Here is a 20,448-nt window from a genome sequence, read left to right as displayed (position 1 = left end):
GCCACGCCCTCTTCTGATCAAAAAGGTTACTTGCCCTTTTGTGGCACACCTTTACTACAGCCAGAGAAAGAGGCAGCTGCTGGCATTTATTTATACATGCTTGTACATACCCTGACACCCTACCAACTAATTACATTATCTTCGGATGGCAGACAATAGGACAAGTAGTCTACCACGTCGTCATTGTTTCCTTTCTTAGCACGCAGCATGTTCTACATTAGTCCTGCACACTGGCACTGTTCATGCCCAACATTAAGCCAAGCCATGGCTTAGCAGGAATGTGCAAGCATGGACTTCTGAAGTAAGGATTACGGCTGCTGCACTCCTAAATCTGTACAGAGCAGCCATTTAACCCAGTGGGTTAAGCCAGCAAAAAGGGTGGTGTTACTTGAACCATATTTTAAAGGCTTGTTTCCCATCTACCAGGCTCAGGTTGGCTCAGCCAGCAGAAACCCCACCTCTACAGTTGGGATCTGGTGTAAGTATACTGTCCTTTCAATGATCACTATAAGTAAAACATGTATTTAATATTCCACAACACTCTGTGTTCTTGTGTATAGCAGTGGATCTGCTTCTATTTGTCTCTGAAATGCTTCTCTAAGCATTCCCATCACCATTTACCAATATGACTTTGCTTTTTTACACTGCCAGCACATATGGTAGAAATCAAATTAATTCCAGACAAATCCAGCATTTTCCCTCCCTTGATTTACTGGTCATTTTACTTTTCGATAAAGTCCAGTACCATTGAGTTGCCATTTTAAAATAGTTTTCTTTATAAATCACAGCAACTGAGAAATTGGAGCCCTTTTGAAACAGAAATTGCCATAGCTCTCTTGGATGTCACTATTTATATATTTATTTTATTTCAGCATACAATTGTTAACTGTGCTCTTATTTTTTTAACAATCATTCAATAGATCTTTGAGAAACACCCTGATTTATTTGATTTTAGCACTGTTTCAAATTTATTCCAATCCATGCTGATTTCCTGGTGAAAATTAAAAAGAAAAAAGACACCACTGCTATTTGCTCTTTTAGGAAAACCTTACTTGCACACAGCCTGTACACAAAAGGTTGCCCTTAATGGGGCAAAAAACAGCTGGGGTGGGGCACTTTTCATTGGGAAAATGCTACAAGGGAAAATGATTTTTAAAAACGCTTCCCAACACAGTGGTCCCAATCCATATTAGATCCCCTGCTATTTGAAAAACCTAAAAAGGTAGTTCAATCACAGAACTATTATCATGTATAGTATTGTACTCTGTTAACAAGCACCTAAAGTATAGACCAACAGTTGGTCCAGATCAGCACAAGAAACACACACAAAATGCAGACAATACTAAACAAATCCAACATTTCTACCTCTTAAATCAAGACTGAAATTAATACTGTATTACAGGTTGCAATTTGAAAAAGTCACTCAATGTACACCAGAATAATACTATTTTCTACCTAATGGATCAGTGGAATTTCTTCTCCTGTTTTTACAAAAAAATTCAGAAACGTTTGATTGTTTTCATTTTCAATATCCACCATGCAACTGCCATTCCAATCATGCAAAGACAGATTTGCAAACAACTCATCTTTCCAGAAAATCATTTGATCATTTTATCACTACACACCTGCATGCTATTTTGCATTCCTTATGCAATCTAAAAGGAAGATTTGAAGAGAGGAAATGACTTTTCTACAGAAGATTTGTTTCTTCTACATTTTAACTGTAGAAGTGAACCACCTTTTCAAAGTACTGTTCCACCACTTCATTTTCTCCTAACCATAGATGCATGGGGGGGGGGGGAAATGCAAGGAGAACAAAATGGAAATTGTAAAATATCTACATATTTACTATCTACAACTCTACTTATGGGCAAGTTTAAATGTTGTAAAAATATTGGAGGTTGCCATAAGATAAATTATGGCAGGGGCAAACAGACTTCAGGCTTATGAGATCTGCTTTACTAGAACCCCAAGAAAGATCCACCAACCAGAGGAAGGTGCAAATTAGTCGTGGAGGTGGAGCAGCATACTCAGAATTTAGGAACCAACTAAACTCAGGAATTTGTACACATTACCAGAACTGAGCTCACAATCCTGTCACACACAAAGTATCCCTCCCTCCCCCGCTTTCTTTATCTCAACAGCCTAATTTAGAAAGAGGGGGTAGCCTTATTGTTATTTTAAACAACTGCAAGTCAGAATCCTTCTCAATCCACTGCAAATCACTCAGAGATATGTGGGTACACCCGCCCAAACCTCCCTTTGTGTTTATGCTCTTTATTGCAGGTTCACTTCTTTGCAGGTATGCGGGCGCTGCTACGGTCTTACGATGGTTGCTGTTAAAGGACCGGGAAGGAATTTCCCCTGCATTGGCAGGTTTTGCCTTCCCCGTAGCAAAATGCCCCACCATTCCCTAAATGACAGATATGATAACCCTGATGTGCCTCAGATCCCCAGCTGGGGACTGGGAGGGATAAACGCCCAATGCCTAAGCCAAAGTCTTCCTACATCTGAAAGTTTAAATCAAGTTGTGGCCAATTTTAATCCCATAACATGTTGTTACGAGTCATTCATTCCCCCCCCCCCGGTTGGCTCCTGGGATCGGGGGGGGGGGTTCTACCTGGGCACGCAATGGGATAGCTCTGGAGCCGACTGAGAGCTCCCAAATAGGCTCTGCCCCCTTACATACACGAAGAGCGGACCGGAGCGAAGACTACTCCCTCTTGGTCTGCTCTCTCTTGGTTCTACCTCCGCCCATTGCAATTGGATCATTTTGAACTGAGGTTTGGCGGGAACCTCGAAGGGCTGTGATGAGCAGAGTGTGCTCTGCTGGGAGTCTCAGAGAATCGGGGGTGCTGGACGTGGGCACGCAAAGGGCGCCTCCGTTTAAGGGGGAAAGCAGTCACTCTTCTGCTCTCCCCTGCGCTAAGAGTTTATAATAAATGTAACCCTAGATTTTATAATTTTATTTCTTACACTACTGAGACAACCTGAGGGGTTTGAATGGAATCTCCTGCTACAACTTGTTAGGATTATAACATGATTCAGCCATGATAAATTGGCACATCCTATGCCCTTTTAAAATGTGGGGGTTGGGGGGGGTATTGGGTTGTTTTGATTTTGATCATATATTTTGCGCTTTTGTGCTTTTATATTTTGATTTTGTTCTGTGAACCGCCCTGAGACCTCTGGTTATCGGCGGCATATAAATTCTATTATTGTTATTGTTATTATTATTATTACCATGATTCCTCTTGAAGTGTTAAACTAGCATAAACTTGCACTGTCACATGTGCCACATTATATTCATTCTGCAAGCGTAAGAAATTGATATTTTTACCATTGCTAAATTTTGGAGATCTTTAAATCATAGAACTGTAGAACCTAACTTAATGGAATATTGGTATATTTGTTCTGGAAGCTAATTCTCATGAAAAAAACCTGATAGACAAGTAACGTGAGCAAAGAACCAACAAAAAGTCAGATTTTTTTGCAACTTGGTTCAATTTTATTTAGTATGAACTTCAAAGAAAACATGGATACAGACCACCTACTTCTCACAGGGACTTATGGGAATATGTTTTTATTTATTATTATTTGTATTGTATTTGTATTTGTTTGGCAAGATGTAGCACTCTTGAAGGCAGGAAGATGTTTGTTCATTCTGAAAACAATAAAAATTGTTTTAAAAATAAATCAATATTTTAGTGTGGCAGCACCTACATTTTGGAACTCCCTGTGTACTGGGATCAGGCAGAAATCTTTGTCGTACTCTTTTCAGCACCCGCTTAAAACATTTTTGTTCAGACAAGCCTATCCAGACAACTAGAGCACTTTCATGTATTTCAATCTCTTTAGCTTACTGTAATTTTTAATTATCTTTTGAACATTTTAAATACACGTTTCAAATTGAATTTTAAAACAATTTTAAGTTTTATTCTTTTTGTAAATCAGCAGTGTGGCATGTAAACTTTATGAAATAATTCTCTAAAGAACTTGAAGTGCACAGGAAGCGAGATAGGAAATGTTTTGCTTTTTATTTGGATATCCTGTTTATTGGTGTCTTTCTCATTTATGAATAAATTGCAATATAATTTTTAATTAAGATACATGTCCTATTGCATCAGCTCAACTTATACACACAATCTTTACAAAGCTTTTATAAATCTATGTGCAGTTTGCTCATAATGAAAACTGTTGTGTATAAAACGAAGTATGAACCACATATTGTATAGCATTCACAAGTTTCTTCAGCTTCCTGAGAAATATTCTTCTTATAACCTTACAGAAATTATTTTTCAAATATGTCTTTAAGCAGTATTAGTATAAGTAATTAAAATCTGAAAAAACACAAGTGAACCAGGGCTGTAACCTTTACCATTCTGGAACATGAGTCAAGCAGAACAACCAGTAATCAAACGCACACAAATGCTAGACTTTTGTTCAGCAATTACTCAGACAACAGTCCTACCTGAAAATCCCCAGAGAAGCTGTTGGGCTAAAATATAATGAAATGCATTTTAAGGAGGAAATGAAGATGATGATAATAATAATAATAATGACACATGACAACTATGATGTGTGCCAGAGCAAACTGTAACTGAAGTGGTTTGTCCATTTTTTTATACAGTATAAGGAAATGGCTGCTTTGGTTGGATAAAAGGGATTCTTCCATACGCACATTAACCATTTTCTTTCAAATAACCAGAATGAAAAATTTCCTGTTATACTAAAGGAATGTCCTTCACTTGGAGAAAATAGAGTGACCTTTTGTATATAGCAACAACTGTCAAAATCTCTGTTGCAGTTCTACTTTTATTCAGCATGTTGCATTATTATTGTATCAATGCATCTGTTTTGTTTTTGGAAGTTTTTTGTGCAAAGCTGGGCATAAATAAATATAGTTCTTGTCAGAGTTTGCTAACTTTACTTCTACACAGAACACAAGAAAAATAAGGGTAGCACTCACTAGGATGTGGCTATTTTTCAATATTGTAATCTCAATATTACATACGGAAGATCCGTACCACGAGTTGACATAAAGTGAGCCAGTTCTTCCCAGCAAAAGTTTTAAATCTGAAGAATGATTCACACATGATTTTTTTGTCTATGTTGATCAACATGAACAACAGCACATACTCACTGTAGTACACAATTCAGTAATAAACCTGACTCTCATGGATACATAAAATGATTATGGATCATTCAAAATTTCTTTTGAATTACAGTGGAGCTTCGGGTTACATTGCCTCCGACTTATGCCACCCTTGGCTTGTGACCGGTGCAAACCCGGAAGTATCGGAACAGGTTACTTCTGGGTTTGTGCTGTTCGCACATGCGCAGAAGCGCTAAATCGTGCCATGTGCCTGCACAGATGCGACACTTTCAGGTTGCAGCGGGGCCTCCGGAACGGATCCCTGCCATAACCTGAGGTTCCACTGTATTTCATTCCTTTTGCTTTTACTTATGTCCATTCTTAAGTGTTTTGTGTCCTGATTAGCTTACAGTGTATGTGTTTTAGTGGACTGTACTTGTGTCATGATAAGCCGTATAAACATATTTTACCTCTGCTTTTTGCAGCATCTTTCAAAGCAGCCAGAACTTGTGGCTTCAGATCATCAGCAAGTAATCTTCCTTCAAGACCTGGGAAGAGGGACCTAGTATGTCATTAAAAAGAGAGTGTTGATCATCCATGCAATTTGTGTCATTTTTCAAAGGCACAAATACTGTAAATGTAGTAATATTATTCATTAAATTTTTAGTGAATAAGTTCTTATCCTCTCCATGTTCCTGCTCCTTCCAAGCAAATGATTAGGGTATACCTCAGCCAAGATTGTGCGGCAAGACAGCCCCACTGTGGCCACACACCTCACAAAAAACACCATTGTGTCACACCTCTCCTAGGAGGAATAGCAACTCTTGGAGAGGGGAAGCAATTGCTATTGAGACTGCAGCATGGGGATGCGGTGGGGGGAGACAATTAAAACCTTCCCTCATATGCCACAGTCAATCCCTGGCTACCAGCCATAGACAAGTGGAATGCATTCATGCTTTTTCTAGTATTGTCTAGTGGGTGGGCAAGTACATTACAATATGCTTACCAAGCATGCATGGGAATATGGTCATAAAGATGTGCTGCATCTGAGTATGTGGTGAAATGCCAAACCACAGCCTCCATTCCCAGCTCACAAAAGGAAGACATGCATAGTTCTGTGACTCCATTGTACAGAACTGTATGTTATACTCTGTGAACTATACAGAGTAACATTTAAATAAAAAAATTACACCATTATAAAAAATATGCTAGAAAATGCATGTTATACCTTGGGAAACTTTCTGAAGTTATATAAATTGCATCCTGATCTGATGTAGATGAAGAGAATGAAATAAAATTCCCATTTTGTAATGGTAAAAGCTCCAGTCCAATAAGCTCACTGTAGTTTCCATCACTAAGCACAAAATCTAAGACATGAAGCTTTTCATCAGCTGGTCCCTTGTGTCCAGATTGCCTTAATACTTGCCGCACTGTACCAGGAGTCACTTTTTTCACAGGTTTTGTACTAGAAACCATCAGGTCAACTGCATTAGCAATATTGTCTGGTACCTTAGCAACCTCTTTCCCTGAGACCTGGAGGTAGATTAGCACAGCTTGGGTGTATTCCAAACTCTCATCCATTTCTGAAAAATATACCTCCTCAACCTTTATCCAGTTATCAGTGATCGAGTAAATAACTTCATTCTGGAACAACTCATTCAAAAGAGGTTCTATAATTGGCTGCCAGTGAACTTTTGTTTTGTTTTTGTGTGGCCATAATCTATAAATTCTCTCAGCTGACAGTGGGAAATCTGAATTCTTTTCTGTTTCCATTCGTTTAATTGCTTCCAATACAAGTGTTGCATATGCTTTGGGGACCACACTGGCCACAAGCAGCTCATTCCACAGGGCTGCTGGATCTCGCCACTGATCAAGCTCTCGCCATTTGATACTTCTTCTGTTATCTGTAAGGCCAAAAAACCCACTCACGTGAACTGGAAGTCCTGTCTTACTTTCCTCGCCAGGAGGTAACGGAAGAAAACAAAATGCTCTTCCTGAAAACTCTGCTGCAGCTCCTTTTCCCTCTCCATCACTTGATAAAGACATTGCTATGCCAATAGTTGGAATATACTTCAAGTCATCAGCCAAAGAGTCCAATTCATTGCATATTCCTCGTCCTCCAACACTGTTACATACCAACCATGATGTCTTCTGTGCATCTTTAACACACTCATCTTCTAAAACTATGTTTATGTGGTATGTCACACATGTTATACTATTACTCGGAACACCTTTACAATATTGGCTTATTGCATTTCCCAGAATCTTGATTGAGTTGGGTCTTTCATGCTTCAGAGCTTTATTCTCACTGGCAGTGACTCTAAAAATTGGTCGCTCAGTCCCATCAGCTTCCCTAACGTGTAATGAGACATCTTGCACACTTTTAAGGAAGAGAAGTACTGTATCTGCATCTGCTCTGAAGGATTCAAATAATTCAAGAACCTTTTCCTTGTTGTACAGATTGCTACTTAACTGGGAAGGCTGCTGGCGAAGAGGGAAACGAAAGAATGTACCAGGGAAATGACCAGTATTGAAGGTTTCCTTAGTGCTTCCAAACACACCAACAAAAGGCTTAAACTGGTCTGTCAACTCATTAATTTCTTTGATGTCATCCTTTAGATTCCAACATTGACCTGATTCATGGGGTCCAAAAAGTGTTTGATGAGGGTCCAGCATTCCAATTTGGTCACCACTGAATATACTAGGAACATCTACAAAATAGAAGCAAAAAAAATATGAACAGCTTGTTTAGAAGTCTACAACAACAAAAGCCTTAAAATCTCTTCAATTATTACCTATACAACACTCTAACACATACAGTGGTGCCTCGCTTAACGAATGCCCTGCTTAACGAAATTTCCGCTTAACGAAAGGATTTTTCGAGCGGAGGTTACCTCGCTAGATGAATGCGTTTTATGAAAAATTCGTCTAGCGAATCGCGGTTTCCCATAGGAATGCATTGAAATTCAATTAATGCGTTCCTATGGGCAAAAAAAAATTCAAAAAAATTCAATGCATTCCTATGGGATTCGCTAGACGAATTTTTTGCTATAAGAAAAGACCCGTGGAACGAATTAATTTCTTCTAGCGAGGCACCACTGTACATTAAATTAAGTAGGAAAAGAAGAAACCACTACTAATAACAGGAAAAGTAAACACCACAGAACCCACAGTCTTTCTCCAATGCTCAGGGGACAAAAATTCTACAAAGCACACAATAAATGTTTTAAATGAAACTACTTTTGGCGGATTTTTCTTCCCTTTATACAAGCTCATACCTAGAATAACAACTTTTAAACTTGGAGCAAACCTTAAGTGAATGCACAGGTGCTGTTCATTCTCCCCCCCCCCCAAAAAAAGAATGCAACATTAATGCTGCAGCATAAAAAATGCATTGTAACTACCTGTAATGTGATAAACTGAATTAAAACCAATTCCAAATCTTCCAACTTTAAGAGGATCATCTTTCTTTCTGCTTCTTGCTATCTCCTGAATTCCATGCCAGTCTTCAGGGGTAAAAACTGCATTGTTGAATACATAAAGTGCAGGACCTAAAGGGGTGAAAAGACATGGAAAATGTAAAAAATATAGGCTCATTTGGAAACAGCATAGATATTTAGATTTGTTGAGAATTAAATTACTGAGTACTATAAAGAATATTGAGACAAACGGAAACTGACTTTGACCCCCAACTGATTCTATAATTCTGGACTAGTATTACATATTTTAAAGATCCAAACACTTGTTTCTAATTCATTTTCACAATAAACCTAACTAGCAATAGCACAGATCGATTAAATGGTAGTTTAAGACGAGAGCCAATTATCTTGAGCCACAAACTGATACAACTGGATTACTAACCAAATACGTAGCTGTTTTTGAAAGCCAAATGTTAGATGTAAGCCTAGCTGCATTGTTTTAGAGTTAGCTATGCTCCTCAGTATATCACTACACTACAAGAAAACAAATAATTCAGAAGAAAATTAAATATGGAAAAGATAACTTACCCTGATATTGTGCCATGTCTTTAGACCACAGAGACTCTGTCCCATACTGAGTCTCATCATATAGAAACTTAACTTCTGTGGCACCAGCATCCTCTGCATTTTGAATCAATTCCTGAAAACAAAACAAATATGCAATAATTAGCAAATGGGATTAAATGACATCAGCAGATATCCTACTTGACTACTGTATTCAACTCTGCTTGTGATGGAGTGATTAGATGCAATATAGACTAAGATACAACATAGCGGAAGACGGTGGCATTAATATCTCATTCAAGTTCCAAATGTTTCAATTACTTTTTGGTAAAGGCATTATTCCCATGCTGGTCAAGCATACTTAAGGGCAACATATAGTTAACATATATTTTTTGTAAATTATCAGCACTTCAAATTCTGAGATTCTTATCCTATGTGGAACCTATATAGTGACACCTCCTTAAACTACCATATATATACAAATATAAAATTTGTCAACAAAACTATAAGCACAGTTCAAATACAACAAAAAACAATGATTTTTTAATATGTACCCAGGGCTTGCCGATCAGAAGGTCGGCAGTTTGAATCCCCGCGACGGGATGAGCTCCCGTTGCTCGGTCCCTGCTCCTGCCAACCTAGCAGTTCGAAAGCACGTCAAAGTGCAAGTAGGTAAATAGGTACCGCTCCAGCAGGAAGGTAAGCGGCATTTCCATGTGCTGCTCTGGTTCGCCAGAAGCATCTTAGTCATGCTGGCCACATGACCTGGAAGCTGTATGCTGGCTCCCTCGGCCAATAAAGCCAGATGAGCGCCGCAACCCCAGAGTTGTCCGCGAATGGACCTAATGGTCAGGGGTCCCTTTACCTTTTACCCAAGCAAAAACAAACCTCAGGCTTCCAAGTATCTGACTCCTCTTACCCTGCTCTTCACTTATGAGGAGAAGACATTACAAGCTCCAGCTTCTATCAATAAATCATGGTCTAATATCTTGGTTGGCACACATACACACAACTAACCCAATGGTTTGGACACACCATAGTTTCCCGTGAGCAGTTGAAATGGGAAATCATGGTGTACTGTAAAATAACAAATGGAAGTTTTTAATTTCCTTCTAAACCAGGAGGAAAAACAGAATCAATAATGTTATTCAGTACCCCAGTTCCATATTTAAAAATGTGCAAAGCACTGTTCATTAACATATTTATAGCAAGGTATTGTTTTTTCTTACTTTAAAATGTTTTCCTTACTTTAATTTCCTTGCATTCCTTATTTTAAAATATGTTATTACACTGTACCTTAAGAATCTGTCCTCCTTCTGGATATCTTCTTAAAATATCTTTAAGGAAATCAACAAGCGGTGGAGTTGTTTGTCCAAAACGACCTAGAAATGCAGAAGAAGCAAAATGTCATGTACTCGTTTTAGGGAGAAAAGACACATAATTGTTACTCTTGCAATTATTAGTTTCAGGTTCGTATTGCAGATTGTTAATTCATAGATTACAGGCTAGGAATGTAACACTATAAACTGATGAAAAGGATAAAATTGCTGAAAATATTTGAAAGAAAAATGTATGTCTTAAATCATTGCACTATAAGATAAATTGACTCATACAGGAATGTACACTGCAATTTTTCCTTTAGACAGAAATCTGTTTTTGTAATTGAATGATTTGTTTTAAAAATGAATATATGCAGAGATGAATAATAGTAAAAAAAGTGGAGAAATGAGAGATGCAAGGGTAAAGGGAAGATTTATTGTAATTTACTATACCTCCTCCTTTTAGGCCCTTTGACAAAAGATTTAGAAATACATGATTCTGAGAAGTCTGAAGGTCCCCAACCTCAACACAGTCTGATAACTGAAAGGGAAAGGTTTTTTTTTAATGTTGTGCATTCTTGAATATGCAACATATCAAAAGTATATAAACTGCTTCAGCCTGTGAAGATAACCAGTCAACAAATGAGCTGCCGTAAATATCTATCAGGATATATTTATATTTATCAGGCATGGGAAATTTCTGGCCTCTGGATCAAATTGGGCCCGGTAAGGGTCCTAATTTGGCCTATGGGGCTGTCTTTCCCCATATGACATAGAAAAAGAAAAGCTTTCTTCTTCATCAGTGTAAGTTGATTCAATAAAATATATAATTGTATCTATTTATATGAAATATAGTTGCATATAATTTGAATCAGAGCAGATCCTCATTATGTAAACATCATCTACACTTTAAAAAAAATCAAAGACATGCTTTCTTGAAATATGAAGCACCAGCTCCAAATCATCAGTTCTAAAAATCTGGGCCCTCAACCAATACAGCTTAAGATTTGAAGAATTCTCCCCCAGCCATCACAGGTTTTCTGGAGATACCTGGCTATATCTAACACTGTGCAAGAAGCATTACACTCACACAAGAAGACATCTTCTTCCTGTTCTCTCCCCATGCCCACCCCCACCCAAGTCTGCTCCAGAAGATACCCCGACCTTCTGGAGTAGATTTTGAGGGTTCACAGAGGGCTGCACAGGAGATCAGTTCCATTAGGCACACATGAAGTCTACTGCACACATGAAGCAGCATCACTGGATACCACCCACTCATTTCCCTGCTCATTGTAAAGACCTACTTATTGCACTGGAAGAGCAGAAGACCAGACCCACCAGCACATCACAAGCTACCCTAACAAATGACTTGCTTTCCAGGTCTCTTAAGACTATGTGAGGAAGGTTCATAGCTCAATGGCACAGCATCTGCTATGTATGCAAATGTTTCTAGGTTTAATTCTCAGCATGTCCAAGCTGGGAATATCCCCTATCTCAAGGGTGGCCAACTCCCAAGAGACTGCGATCTACTCAGAGAGTTAAAAACAGGCAGTGATCTACCCCCATTTTTGGGGGGTTCAGGTTGAGCTTTTTTAGGGAGGAAAGCCCGTTTTTTAGGGGTTCAGGTCAAAATTGTTGACCTTTTTTAGGGGAGTCAAAGTTGTTGAGCTTCTTTGAGGGGAGCCAGTGATCTACCACAGGCATCCAGTGATCTACCGGTAGATCACGATCTACCTGTTGGACGTGCCTGCCCTATCTGAAACCCTGGGGCGTTGCTGCTAGTCAGTCTGGACAATATTGAGCAACATGGACCAGTGGTCTGATTCAGTACAAAACAGCTTTTCCTACACTGGTCAATATGATATATTAATATGAAACACACGGAGGACGTTTTTAGGGGATTATATGTTGAAATCAGTATCAACCATAATCAAAATATACTCCTTACTAATACAACAATTTATAATTTAGCTAATCTGTCAATTAATGCTTTCTTGTATTTCTCAGAAGGAAAGTAACAATTTCAAAACTACTTCAAAAAGGGTATCTGGAAGATTTCCAGAAGACTGAGGAAGCTTACCTCTCTTCCCTTGTGGTAGAGACACTGCTCAGCTACAGGAAAACCCGTCTCTGGATAAATTAACTCTTTTATGGATGCCACAGACACTGAAGAAGGCACCTCAAACGTCCTGCAGCCCACATAGTCATGAAGCACAGTCACTGTGGCTGTCCTACACCAACAATAAAGGAGAGGGCATTTTATTTGAATGAATGGAGAAAGGAAACATCAATACAAAGCCAAGCAGAGCTAGACATCCTTTCTTATTAGAAACTACCTATGTGTATTACCTATGAACTACTAAAACCATCCAAGATAGCGGCCTTTATCAAATGCTGTAATTAAAGTACTCTATGCGCTGTGTCATAAACCTATTTTCAATCAATTCCATTGAATGACTCTAATATTATCAGAAAGGGGTTACAAATTCTGCTCCTTAAATTATGTTCAGAAGCCTACAGCCACTGAACTCCATAGCTGTTAACCAAAGCACCAAGTGTTTGTTTTTCTTTGCAGGAAATATGCCCTAACCCTTGATCACTTTAGCAGATGTTTTTGTACCTTCTTCAGTTTTATTAAAATCTTTTTGAAACAGAGCACAAGGCTGTATTCTAAGACTGGTACATCATGTGTAATCTCACTGTATACAAGTTGTACAAGTGACAAAGTATTTCAATCATGGTTATACGTTACGGATTGACTTCAACTAACTTTTGCTACGAGTAGAAATTAATAGCCATGATTAACTTAGGTATATTAATTTCAATGGGACTACTCTAAGTAAAAGTCAGTTGATGAAAACCTATATGATAGCTATGATCTTTAAGTTTCCTTCTTAAGAATTACTTTATCTGGCCCTTACACCACCACAATACACCAGGGGCAAAATCTGGTCTTTCAAATTTCAACAAATTCGGTGCCACCCTACTTCTCACCTTCCGTTCTGCTCTATTCACTACATTATAGTTGAGATGCCCTGTAATGCCCCTTATGCCCAGCACCCAGTCCTGCTGCCCAACCAAGAACGGGATACTCAGCAAGAGTCCTGTGTCAGGCAACAAGTTGAACACACTTATAGCTGCAGAAGCATTCTTGGTCCACTGCCAATAACGTCAGCTGCATGAAGCAGATATGGAAAGTGAGGATTGTAAGGTGTGTGTGGATGCTCGCACGGGATAAACAAGGCAGAAAGGCAGGCAGGGAGGCACGCACACGATCGACCTTCAGTATCCATCGAGTCTGCGGCCCGTGAAAGCTCGACACAACCAAGCTGCAAGACTTGAAGGCACCACGCGGGTGTGTGGTGTGTGCTTCCCGCCCCCTTGCACGACACATGTAGCCCAATCCTAGGTCCCACTCCTTCCTGAGTAAAAAGAAGGTCGGGAAGAGCCTCGAGGGGGCGGAGAGAAGCCAGCCGACCCCCGACCCACCCCTTTCTCCCTCGCCCCGAAGCGCGCAGCCCGCCCGCCGCCCGGCCTCACTCACATGCCCCGCCGCCCGGCCTCCTCCGCGCGAGCCAGGCCCGCTCCGTCCGTGACAGGCAGCTCGAAGCGGCGCCGCTCGCGCCCGCCAGATTAGAAAAAGACCGTTAGCCGCGACGCCTGCCAGGCCTCTCTCTCAGCGCGCCTCCTCCTCCTGGCGACGCCGGTTCCGCACATGGGGAAGGGGTGGGGACTTGCCCTGAGGAGGACGGGCAGCAACCGTCGGCTGAGGGAGGCGCGAGGCGATTCTCCGCCGCAGGGGAGGGACGAAGGAAGGGAGGGAGGGAGGAGGGAAAAGCTGGGCTTGCTGCCGCCGCCGCCGCCGAGGAAGAGGGTCGAGGGGCAAGTCGGCGTGGAAGGAAGGGGCGGGGAGGGCCGGCAAACGCAGGATGAGAGCCCCGTCCCTGCAGACAGATCCGCAGACGCTTCGTTAAAAGCAATAGTAATCGTGGCAATAAATCTCCTCACGAAGCGCCCGCCCGCTCGCCCTGCGACGCAGCGTGCGCAGAGGACCCACGCCCTCTTCTGCCGCGCTTGTCCCCCGTGAACAAAGGCGGGAAATGCGCGCCGCGCAGACGCTGCTAGGAACGTAGGGAACTGCCGCGTACAGAATACAGTCATTTGGTCCGTGTATAATAGCCCCCGTGTTGTCGACCCTGGCTGGCAGTAGCACTCCAGCGTTTGAGGCAAGGGGTCTCTCCCAACCCCACTAGGGAGATGCCGAGCGAGGGTTGAGCCAGAGACCTGAATGCAAAGGTGATGCTCTACCCTTCCAGAACTCTCCTTACTGCATGCAGTGCACCCCACTTTCTTCTTCTCAGAAAGTGGCTTCCGCCTCTGCTCTTGTCAGACAAATGCTCCTGTCACTGCAGGGAGCTCGTTAATTGCAGCGGGGACATTTTTTAAAAGCCTGCTTTTCATGAGGGTGTACAGTACATGTAAATTGCCCTGATAGCATCTTTCCCCAGGATTACCACTGACAAAAAAGCACATAATTTCTTTTTCAGTTCAGTATCTAGACATCTTTGCAGATATAATTGGGCGGTGGGAGTAGTGTGCAAGTTTCAAAGAGACCTTGAGCATGTTTGTTCAGAAGTAAATATGGGACAGGGCCATAACTCAGGGGCAGAGCATCTGCTTTGAATGCAGAAGAGCCCAGGTTCAATCCTGGCCATCTCCAAATTGGGCTGGGAGAGACCCCAGTCTTAAATCCTGCTGCCTGTCAGTGTGTATAATGCTAAGGTAGATGGCCCAGTCTTGACTTGGTATGAGAGCTCAAAGGCAGCTTCCTATGTTCCTGAGTAAGCCCCAGTATCAACCTGCATCCTCAGCAAGTGCCCTAGAAATAGCACAATTTTGAAACAATTCAGACAAGGGGCAGCAATATCTTTGTACTGTACATACTTTATGAGCCATTTTAAGTTAACTTTAATGTGCTTTTTTGCACTCATGTGCATATATCCCCATATAGAAACACATTATCATGAATTATGAACTGTCAAATAAAAAAATTCCTTCAGTAGCACCTTAAAGACCAACTAAGTTTTTATTTTGGTATGAGCTTTCGTGTGCATGCACACTTCTTCAGATATCTGAAGAAGTGTGCATGCACACGAAAGCTCATACCAAAATAAAAACTTAGTTGGTCTTTAAGGTGCTACTGAAGGAATTTTTTTATTTTACTTCGATCCAGACCAACACGGCTACCTACCTGTAATATGAACTGTCAATACGACTTTTGAGACTAAAAACATGTCAAAGCGTAGGGGCACTGATCCTTACTGGAGCAAATGGTACGTACAATACAGTACATTAATTTTCACTCTCTTCAAAAATCACATCCTTGGTCAGCCCCTCGACTGCAGCATATCATGCCAAAGTTCACATCCCATTAATTAATTCCCACCACTTGATTCCATGCTTAAAACCACTCTTTCTGAGCAAGCATGCACAATTTTATTCCATTCATATAACTGCAAAAGAAATACATAATCCTTTCACTCATGCTTTCAAAAAATGTTAGGCATTCTTAATCCAAAATACAGGATCTTATTTTGAAAATACAATTGGGTCTTTCAAAAAGACATTTAAAATTTGAAATACAGATACATCATTTCTATGTTTGCAAACTAAAAAACACTTTTTTAAAACTAACATTCCCTTTTTGACCTAAGAAAGAGTAATTTCAATGGCCAATCTTTCTAGTGTATCCCCACAAACAAGTAAAATCAAGTTGCGGATGTTTTTACCTTCTCACAAATAGTAGTTTAAGCTTAATTTTAAAAAATCTAAGTGAAACCCCAAGGGAATTAAAATAAGTAGAATGTGATTTCCTGAGCTGGAATTTGTCCAAGTCACTGAATGGAACAAAGAAACTAATTCATATGAATTGCCATGGGATTTAACATGAACACAAGTGACCAAACATCTGAGTGTTGTCTTGAATAAAAGCAGTTGTAAAGCTCATGCTTTATAGAAAGCTTTATAAAGTGGTTATCAACTCAATTAATGTTGTTGTTGTTGTTTAGTCGTTTAGTCGTGTCCGACTCTTCGTGACCCCATGGACCATAGCACGCCAGGCACTCCTGTCTTGCACTGCCTCCCGCAGTTTGGTCAAACTCATGTTCGTAGCTTCGAGAACACTGTCCAACCATCTCGTCCTCTGTCGTCCCCTTCTCCTAGTGCCCTCCATCTTTCCCAACATCAGGGTCTTTTCCAAGGATTCTTCTCTTCTCATGAGGTGGCCAAAGTATTGGAGCCTCAGCTTCACGATCTGTCCTTCCAGGGAGCACTCAGGGCTGATTTCCTTAAGAATGGATAGGTTTGATCTTCTAGCAGTCCATGGGACTCTCAAGAGTCTCCTCCAGCACCATAATTCAAAAGCATCAATTCTTCGACGATCAGCCTTCTTTATGGTCCAGCTCTCACTTCCATACATCACTACTGGGAAAACCATAGCTTTAACTATACGGACCTTTGTCGGCAAAGTGATGTCTCTGCTTTTTAAGATGCTGTCTAGGTTTGTCATTGCTTTTCTCCCAAGAAGCAGGCGTCTTTTAATTTCGTGACTGCTGTCACCATCTGCAGTGATCAAGGAGCCCAAGAAAGTAAAATCTCTCACTGCCTCCATTTCTTCCCCTTCTATTTGCCAGGAGGTGATGGGACCAGTGGCCATGATCTTGGTTTTTTTGATGTTGAGCTTCAGACCATATTTTGCGCTCTCCTCTTTCACCCTCATTAAAAGGTTCTTTAATTCCTCCTCGCTTTCTGCCATCAAGGTTGTGTCATCTGCATATCTGAGGTTGTTGATATTTCTTCCGGCAATCTTAATTCCGGCTTGGGATTCATCTAGTCCAGCCTTTCGCATGATGAATTCTGCATATAAGTTAAATAAGCAGGGAGACAATATACAACATTGTCGTACTCCTTTCCCAATTTTGAACCAATCAGTTGTTCCATATCCAGTTCTAACTGTAGCTTCTTGTCTCACATAGAGATTTCTCAGGAGACAGATGAGGTGATCAGGCACTCCCATTTCTTTAAGAACTTGCCATAGTTTGCTGTGGTCGACACAGTCGAAGGCTTTTGCATAGTCAATGAAGCAGAAGTAGACGTTTTTCTGGAACTCTCTAGCTTTCTCCATAATCCAGCGCATGTTTGCTATTTGGTCTCTGGTTCCTCTGCCCTTTCGAAATCCAGCTTGCACTTCTGGGAGTTCTCGGTCCACATACTGCCTAAGCCTGCCTTGTAGAATTTTAAGCATAACCTTGCTAGCGTGTGAAATGAGCGCAATTGTGCGGTAGTTGGAGCATTCTTTGGCACTGCCCTTCTTTGGAATTGGGATGTAGACTGATCTTCTCCAATCCTCTGGCCATTGCTGAGTTTTCCAAACTTGCTGGCATATTGGGTGTAGCACCTTAACAGCATCATCTTTTAAAATTTTAAATAGTTCAGCTGGAATATCATCACTTCCACTGGCCTTGTTATTAGCAGTGCTTTCTAAGGCCCATTTGACTTCACTCTCCAAGATGTCTGGCTCAAGGTCAGCAACCACACTACCTGGGGTGTACGAGACCTCCATATCTTTCTGGTATAATTCCTCTGTGTATTCCTGCCACCTCTTCTTGATGTCTTCTGCTTCTGTTAGGTCCTTACCACTTTTGTCCTTGATTATGGTAATCTTTGTACGAAATGTTCCTTTCATATCTCCAATTTTCTTGAACAGATCTCTGGTTTTCCCCATTCTATTGTTTTCCTCTATTTCTTTGCATTGCTCATTTAAGAAGACCCTCTTGTCTCTCCTTGCTGTTTTTTGGAAATCTGCATTCAGTTTCCTGTATCTTTCCCTATCTCCCTTGCATTTTGCTTGCCTCCTCTCCTCCGCTATTTGTAAGGCCTCGTTGGATAGCCATTTTGCTTTCTTGCATTTCCTTTTCCTTGGGATGGTTTTCGTTGCTGCCTCCTGTATAATGTTACGAGCCTCCATCCATAGTTCTTCAGGCACTCTGTCCACCAAATCTAAATCCTTAAACTCAATTAATAGGCACTCTTTATAAGGGTGTAAAATGGACTAAGAAAACTGCTGAATACAATGCAAGGGAATAAATTCCTGAACTTTATGCTGATGATACTGTTTTATGCACATCAGACCCAGTTAATGCTGAAAGGTTATTTAGTATAGAATTAGAGAGCCTTTTTATGTCTCTGGACTTAAGGTAAATTTTTAAAAATCAAAAGTAGCATTCTTCCATACTCCCCCACAACTTAAGGAAACCTTATCCAAAATACCTTTTACATACAGTCACCTAAGCAATACACATTACTATACATAATTTAATACAGTATCTGTAAAAATTGTACAGTGGTACCTCAAACGACTCAACAACCAATTTTTTTGATTTACGAATGGGGGTAATGTCCGTGTGCTTACGAATGTCTCGACATCCGGGAAAAAAAACCATGGCGGTTTTAGATAGGGATTTTTCGACTTACGAATTTTTCAATAGGGTTGCTTCGACTTACGAATTTTTCCATTTTCAATGCATTCCTATGGGAAATCGTGTTTCCAATGGCGTTTTTCGACTTACAATTTTTTTGACTTACAAAGGTGCCTTCGGAACGGATTAAATTCGTAAGTCGAGGCACCACTGTAATAATTTTGGTATACAGGCGGCAACCATTTTGTGTGAGGGTTCTATTCCTGACCTCTGCACATGTCAGTGGAGCGCACATAAGCCCATTCCGCTTCCATTCTGCCCTCTTCTGGGTTCAAAAGGAGCCGTGCATTGGCAGTCATATGTCAAGAGGACACGTGCAAAGTGGTTACTGCCTGTATACACTTCGACACAACTTTGTTTAAAGATGCAAATGAATAAAAAATATTGTTACAAAAATCACACAAACTGCTGAATAGATGATTCAGCTCTACACTGCAGTTTATACGTTTAGTATCATGTTTGTAATGGACAGCGTTCCACACTTGGATCCATGTTCAGCAAAGAACAGCAATTCTCTCCAACTACCAATATACCCAATCAGAGGAAAATAAGTAACCACGGGTTCTTTTCTTAGCACACCCACTGATTTCCTGTGCCATACTAAGAATGCCATGATTTCCTGTGCAAAGTCCTTGATTAAGGCAGGAACCATGTGCACAATGTCTTGTGAAGCCCCCTCTTCCTCTCACCTATATATTATCAGCTCTAATAAGGTGGAGATGGAATTGAGAGGATAGGTGGGGGAGAGGGAGTACTTGAACTGATGCGGGCTTCTGTTCCTGCCTCCCTATCTGGCACATTTTAGAGCTGACAGCTCAGATTTTCTTTTCACAATGCAGGAGTACCACACATGCCCTTCAAGTGGTGGAGACAAAGATTTTTCTCCCTGTTGCATTATTTTGCAGTGTTAACAGTAGGTCCAGAAGAGCCAGCCATAGATCCCTCTTGCTGGCAACTATTTAAAGTCTCGGCAATTCGCAAAACAGATCAATATTTTAGCTCAAAAGTAAGATACTTGATAGCCCATCATAGGAATTATTGCGTGTATTCAGACATTTTGGTGCACTTGGAAGAGTTTATAAAGAACAGAATATGAAACAAAGTATGTGTGTTCTTGCTGTTGAGAAAATGCCAAGTACAAGAAGTACACATACCCAGGGCTGATGTAATTTACCGTACAGTGGAACCTCGGTTTATGAACACCTCGGTTTATGAATTTTCGGTTTATGAACGCCGCGGACCCATCTGGAACGAATTAATTCATTTTCCATTACTTTCAATGGGAAAGTTCGCTTCAGTTTATGAACGCTTCAGTTTATGAACAGACTTCCGGAACCAATTACACCCATGCTTCAGTTTATGAATGCTTCAGTTTAAGTACTCTGCGGACCCATCTGGAACGGATTAATCCACTTTCCATTACTTTCAATGGGAAAGTTTGCTTCAGTTTATGAACGCTTCAGTTTATGAACAGACTTCCGGAACCAATTGTGTTCATAAACCGAGGTACCACT

The 20,448-nt window shown here is 40.6% G+C and overlaps 1 protein-coding gene across 4 annotated transcripts in view; it reads right to left on the bottom strand.

Annotated features, from left to right (window-relative positions):
- SACS (sacsin molecular chaperone) overlaps nt 1-20,448 on the bottom strand; it is a 63,741-nt gene that overhangs the window by 13,820 nt on the left and 29,473 nt on the right. Inside the window, exons 1-8 of one of the 4 annotated variants that reach the window (XM_035114736.3) lie at nt 13,942-14,464; nt 12,478-12,628; nt 10,851-10,938; nt 10,375-10,460; nt 9,103-9,214; nt 8,500-8,646; nt 6,324-7,806; nt 5,566-5,657 (exon numbers count right to left, since the gene is read on the bottom strand). In XM_035114736.3, the coding sequence (XP_034970627.2) occupies nt 5,566-5,657; nt 6,324-7,806; nt 8,500-8,646; nt 9,103-9,214; nt 10,375-10,460; nt 10,851-10,938; nt 12,478-12,628; nt 13,942-13,943 (2,161 nt within the window). In that variant the 5' untranslated portion in view covers nt 13,944-14,464. Of the gene's footprint in view, nt 1-5,565; nt 5,658-6,323; nt 7,807-8,499; nt 8,647-9,102; nt 9,215-10,374; nt 10,461-10,850; nt 10,939-12,477; nt 12,629-13,941; nt 14,465-20,448 lie in introns of those variants that run through there. The other 3 variants (XM_060273828.2, XM_088668279.1, XM_088668280.1) reach the window with 3 other exon arrangements.

The sequence above is a fragment of the Zootoca vivipara genome, chromosome 4, assembly GCF_965207765.1.
Source record: "Zootoca vivipara chromosome 4, rZooViv2.hap1.1, whole genome shotgun sequence".
Classification (NCBI taxonomy): Eukaryota; Metazoa; Chordata; class Lepidosauria; order Squamata; family Lacertidae; genus Zootoca; species Zootoca vivipara.
This window is presented reverse-complemented; position numbering and strand designations above follow the sequence as displayed.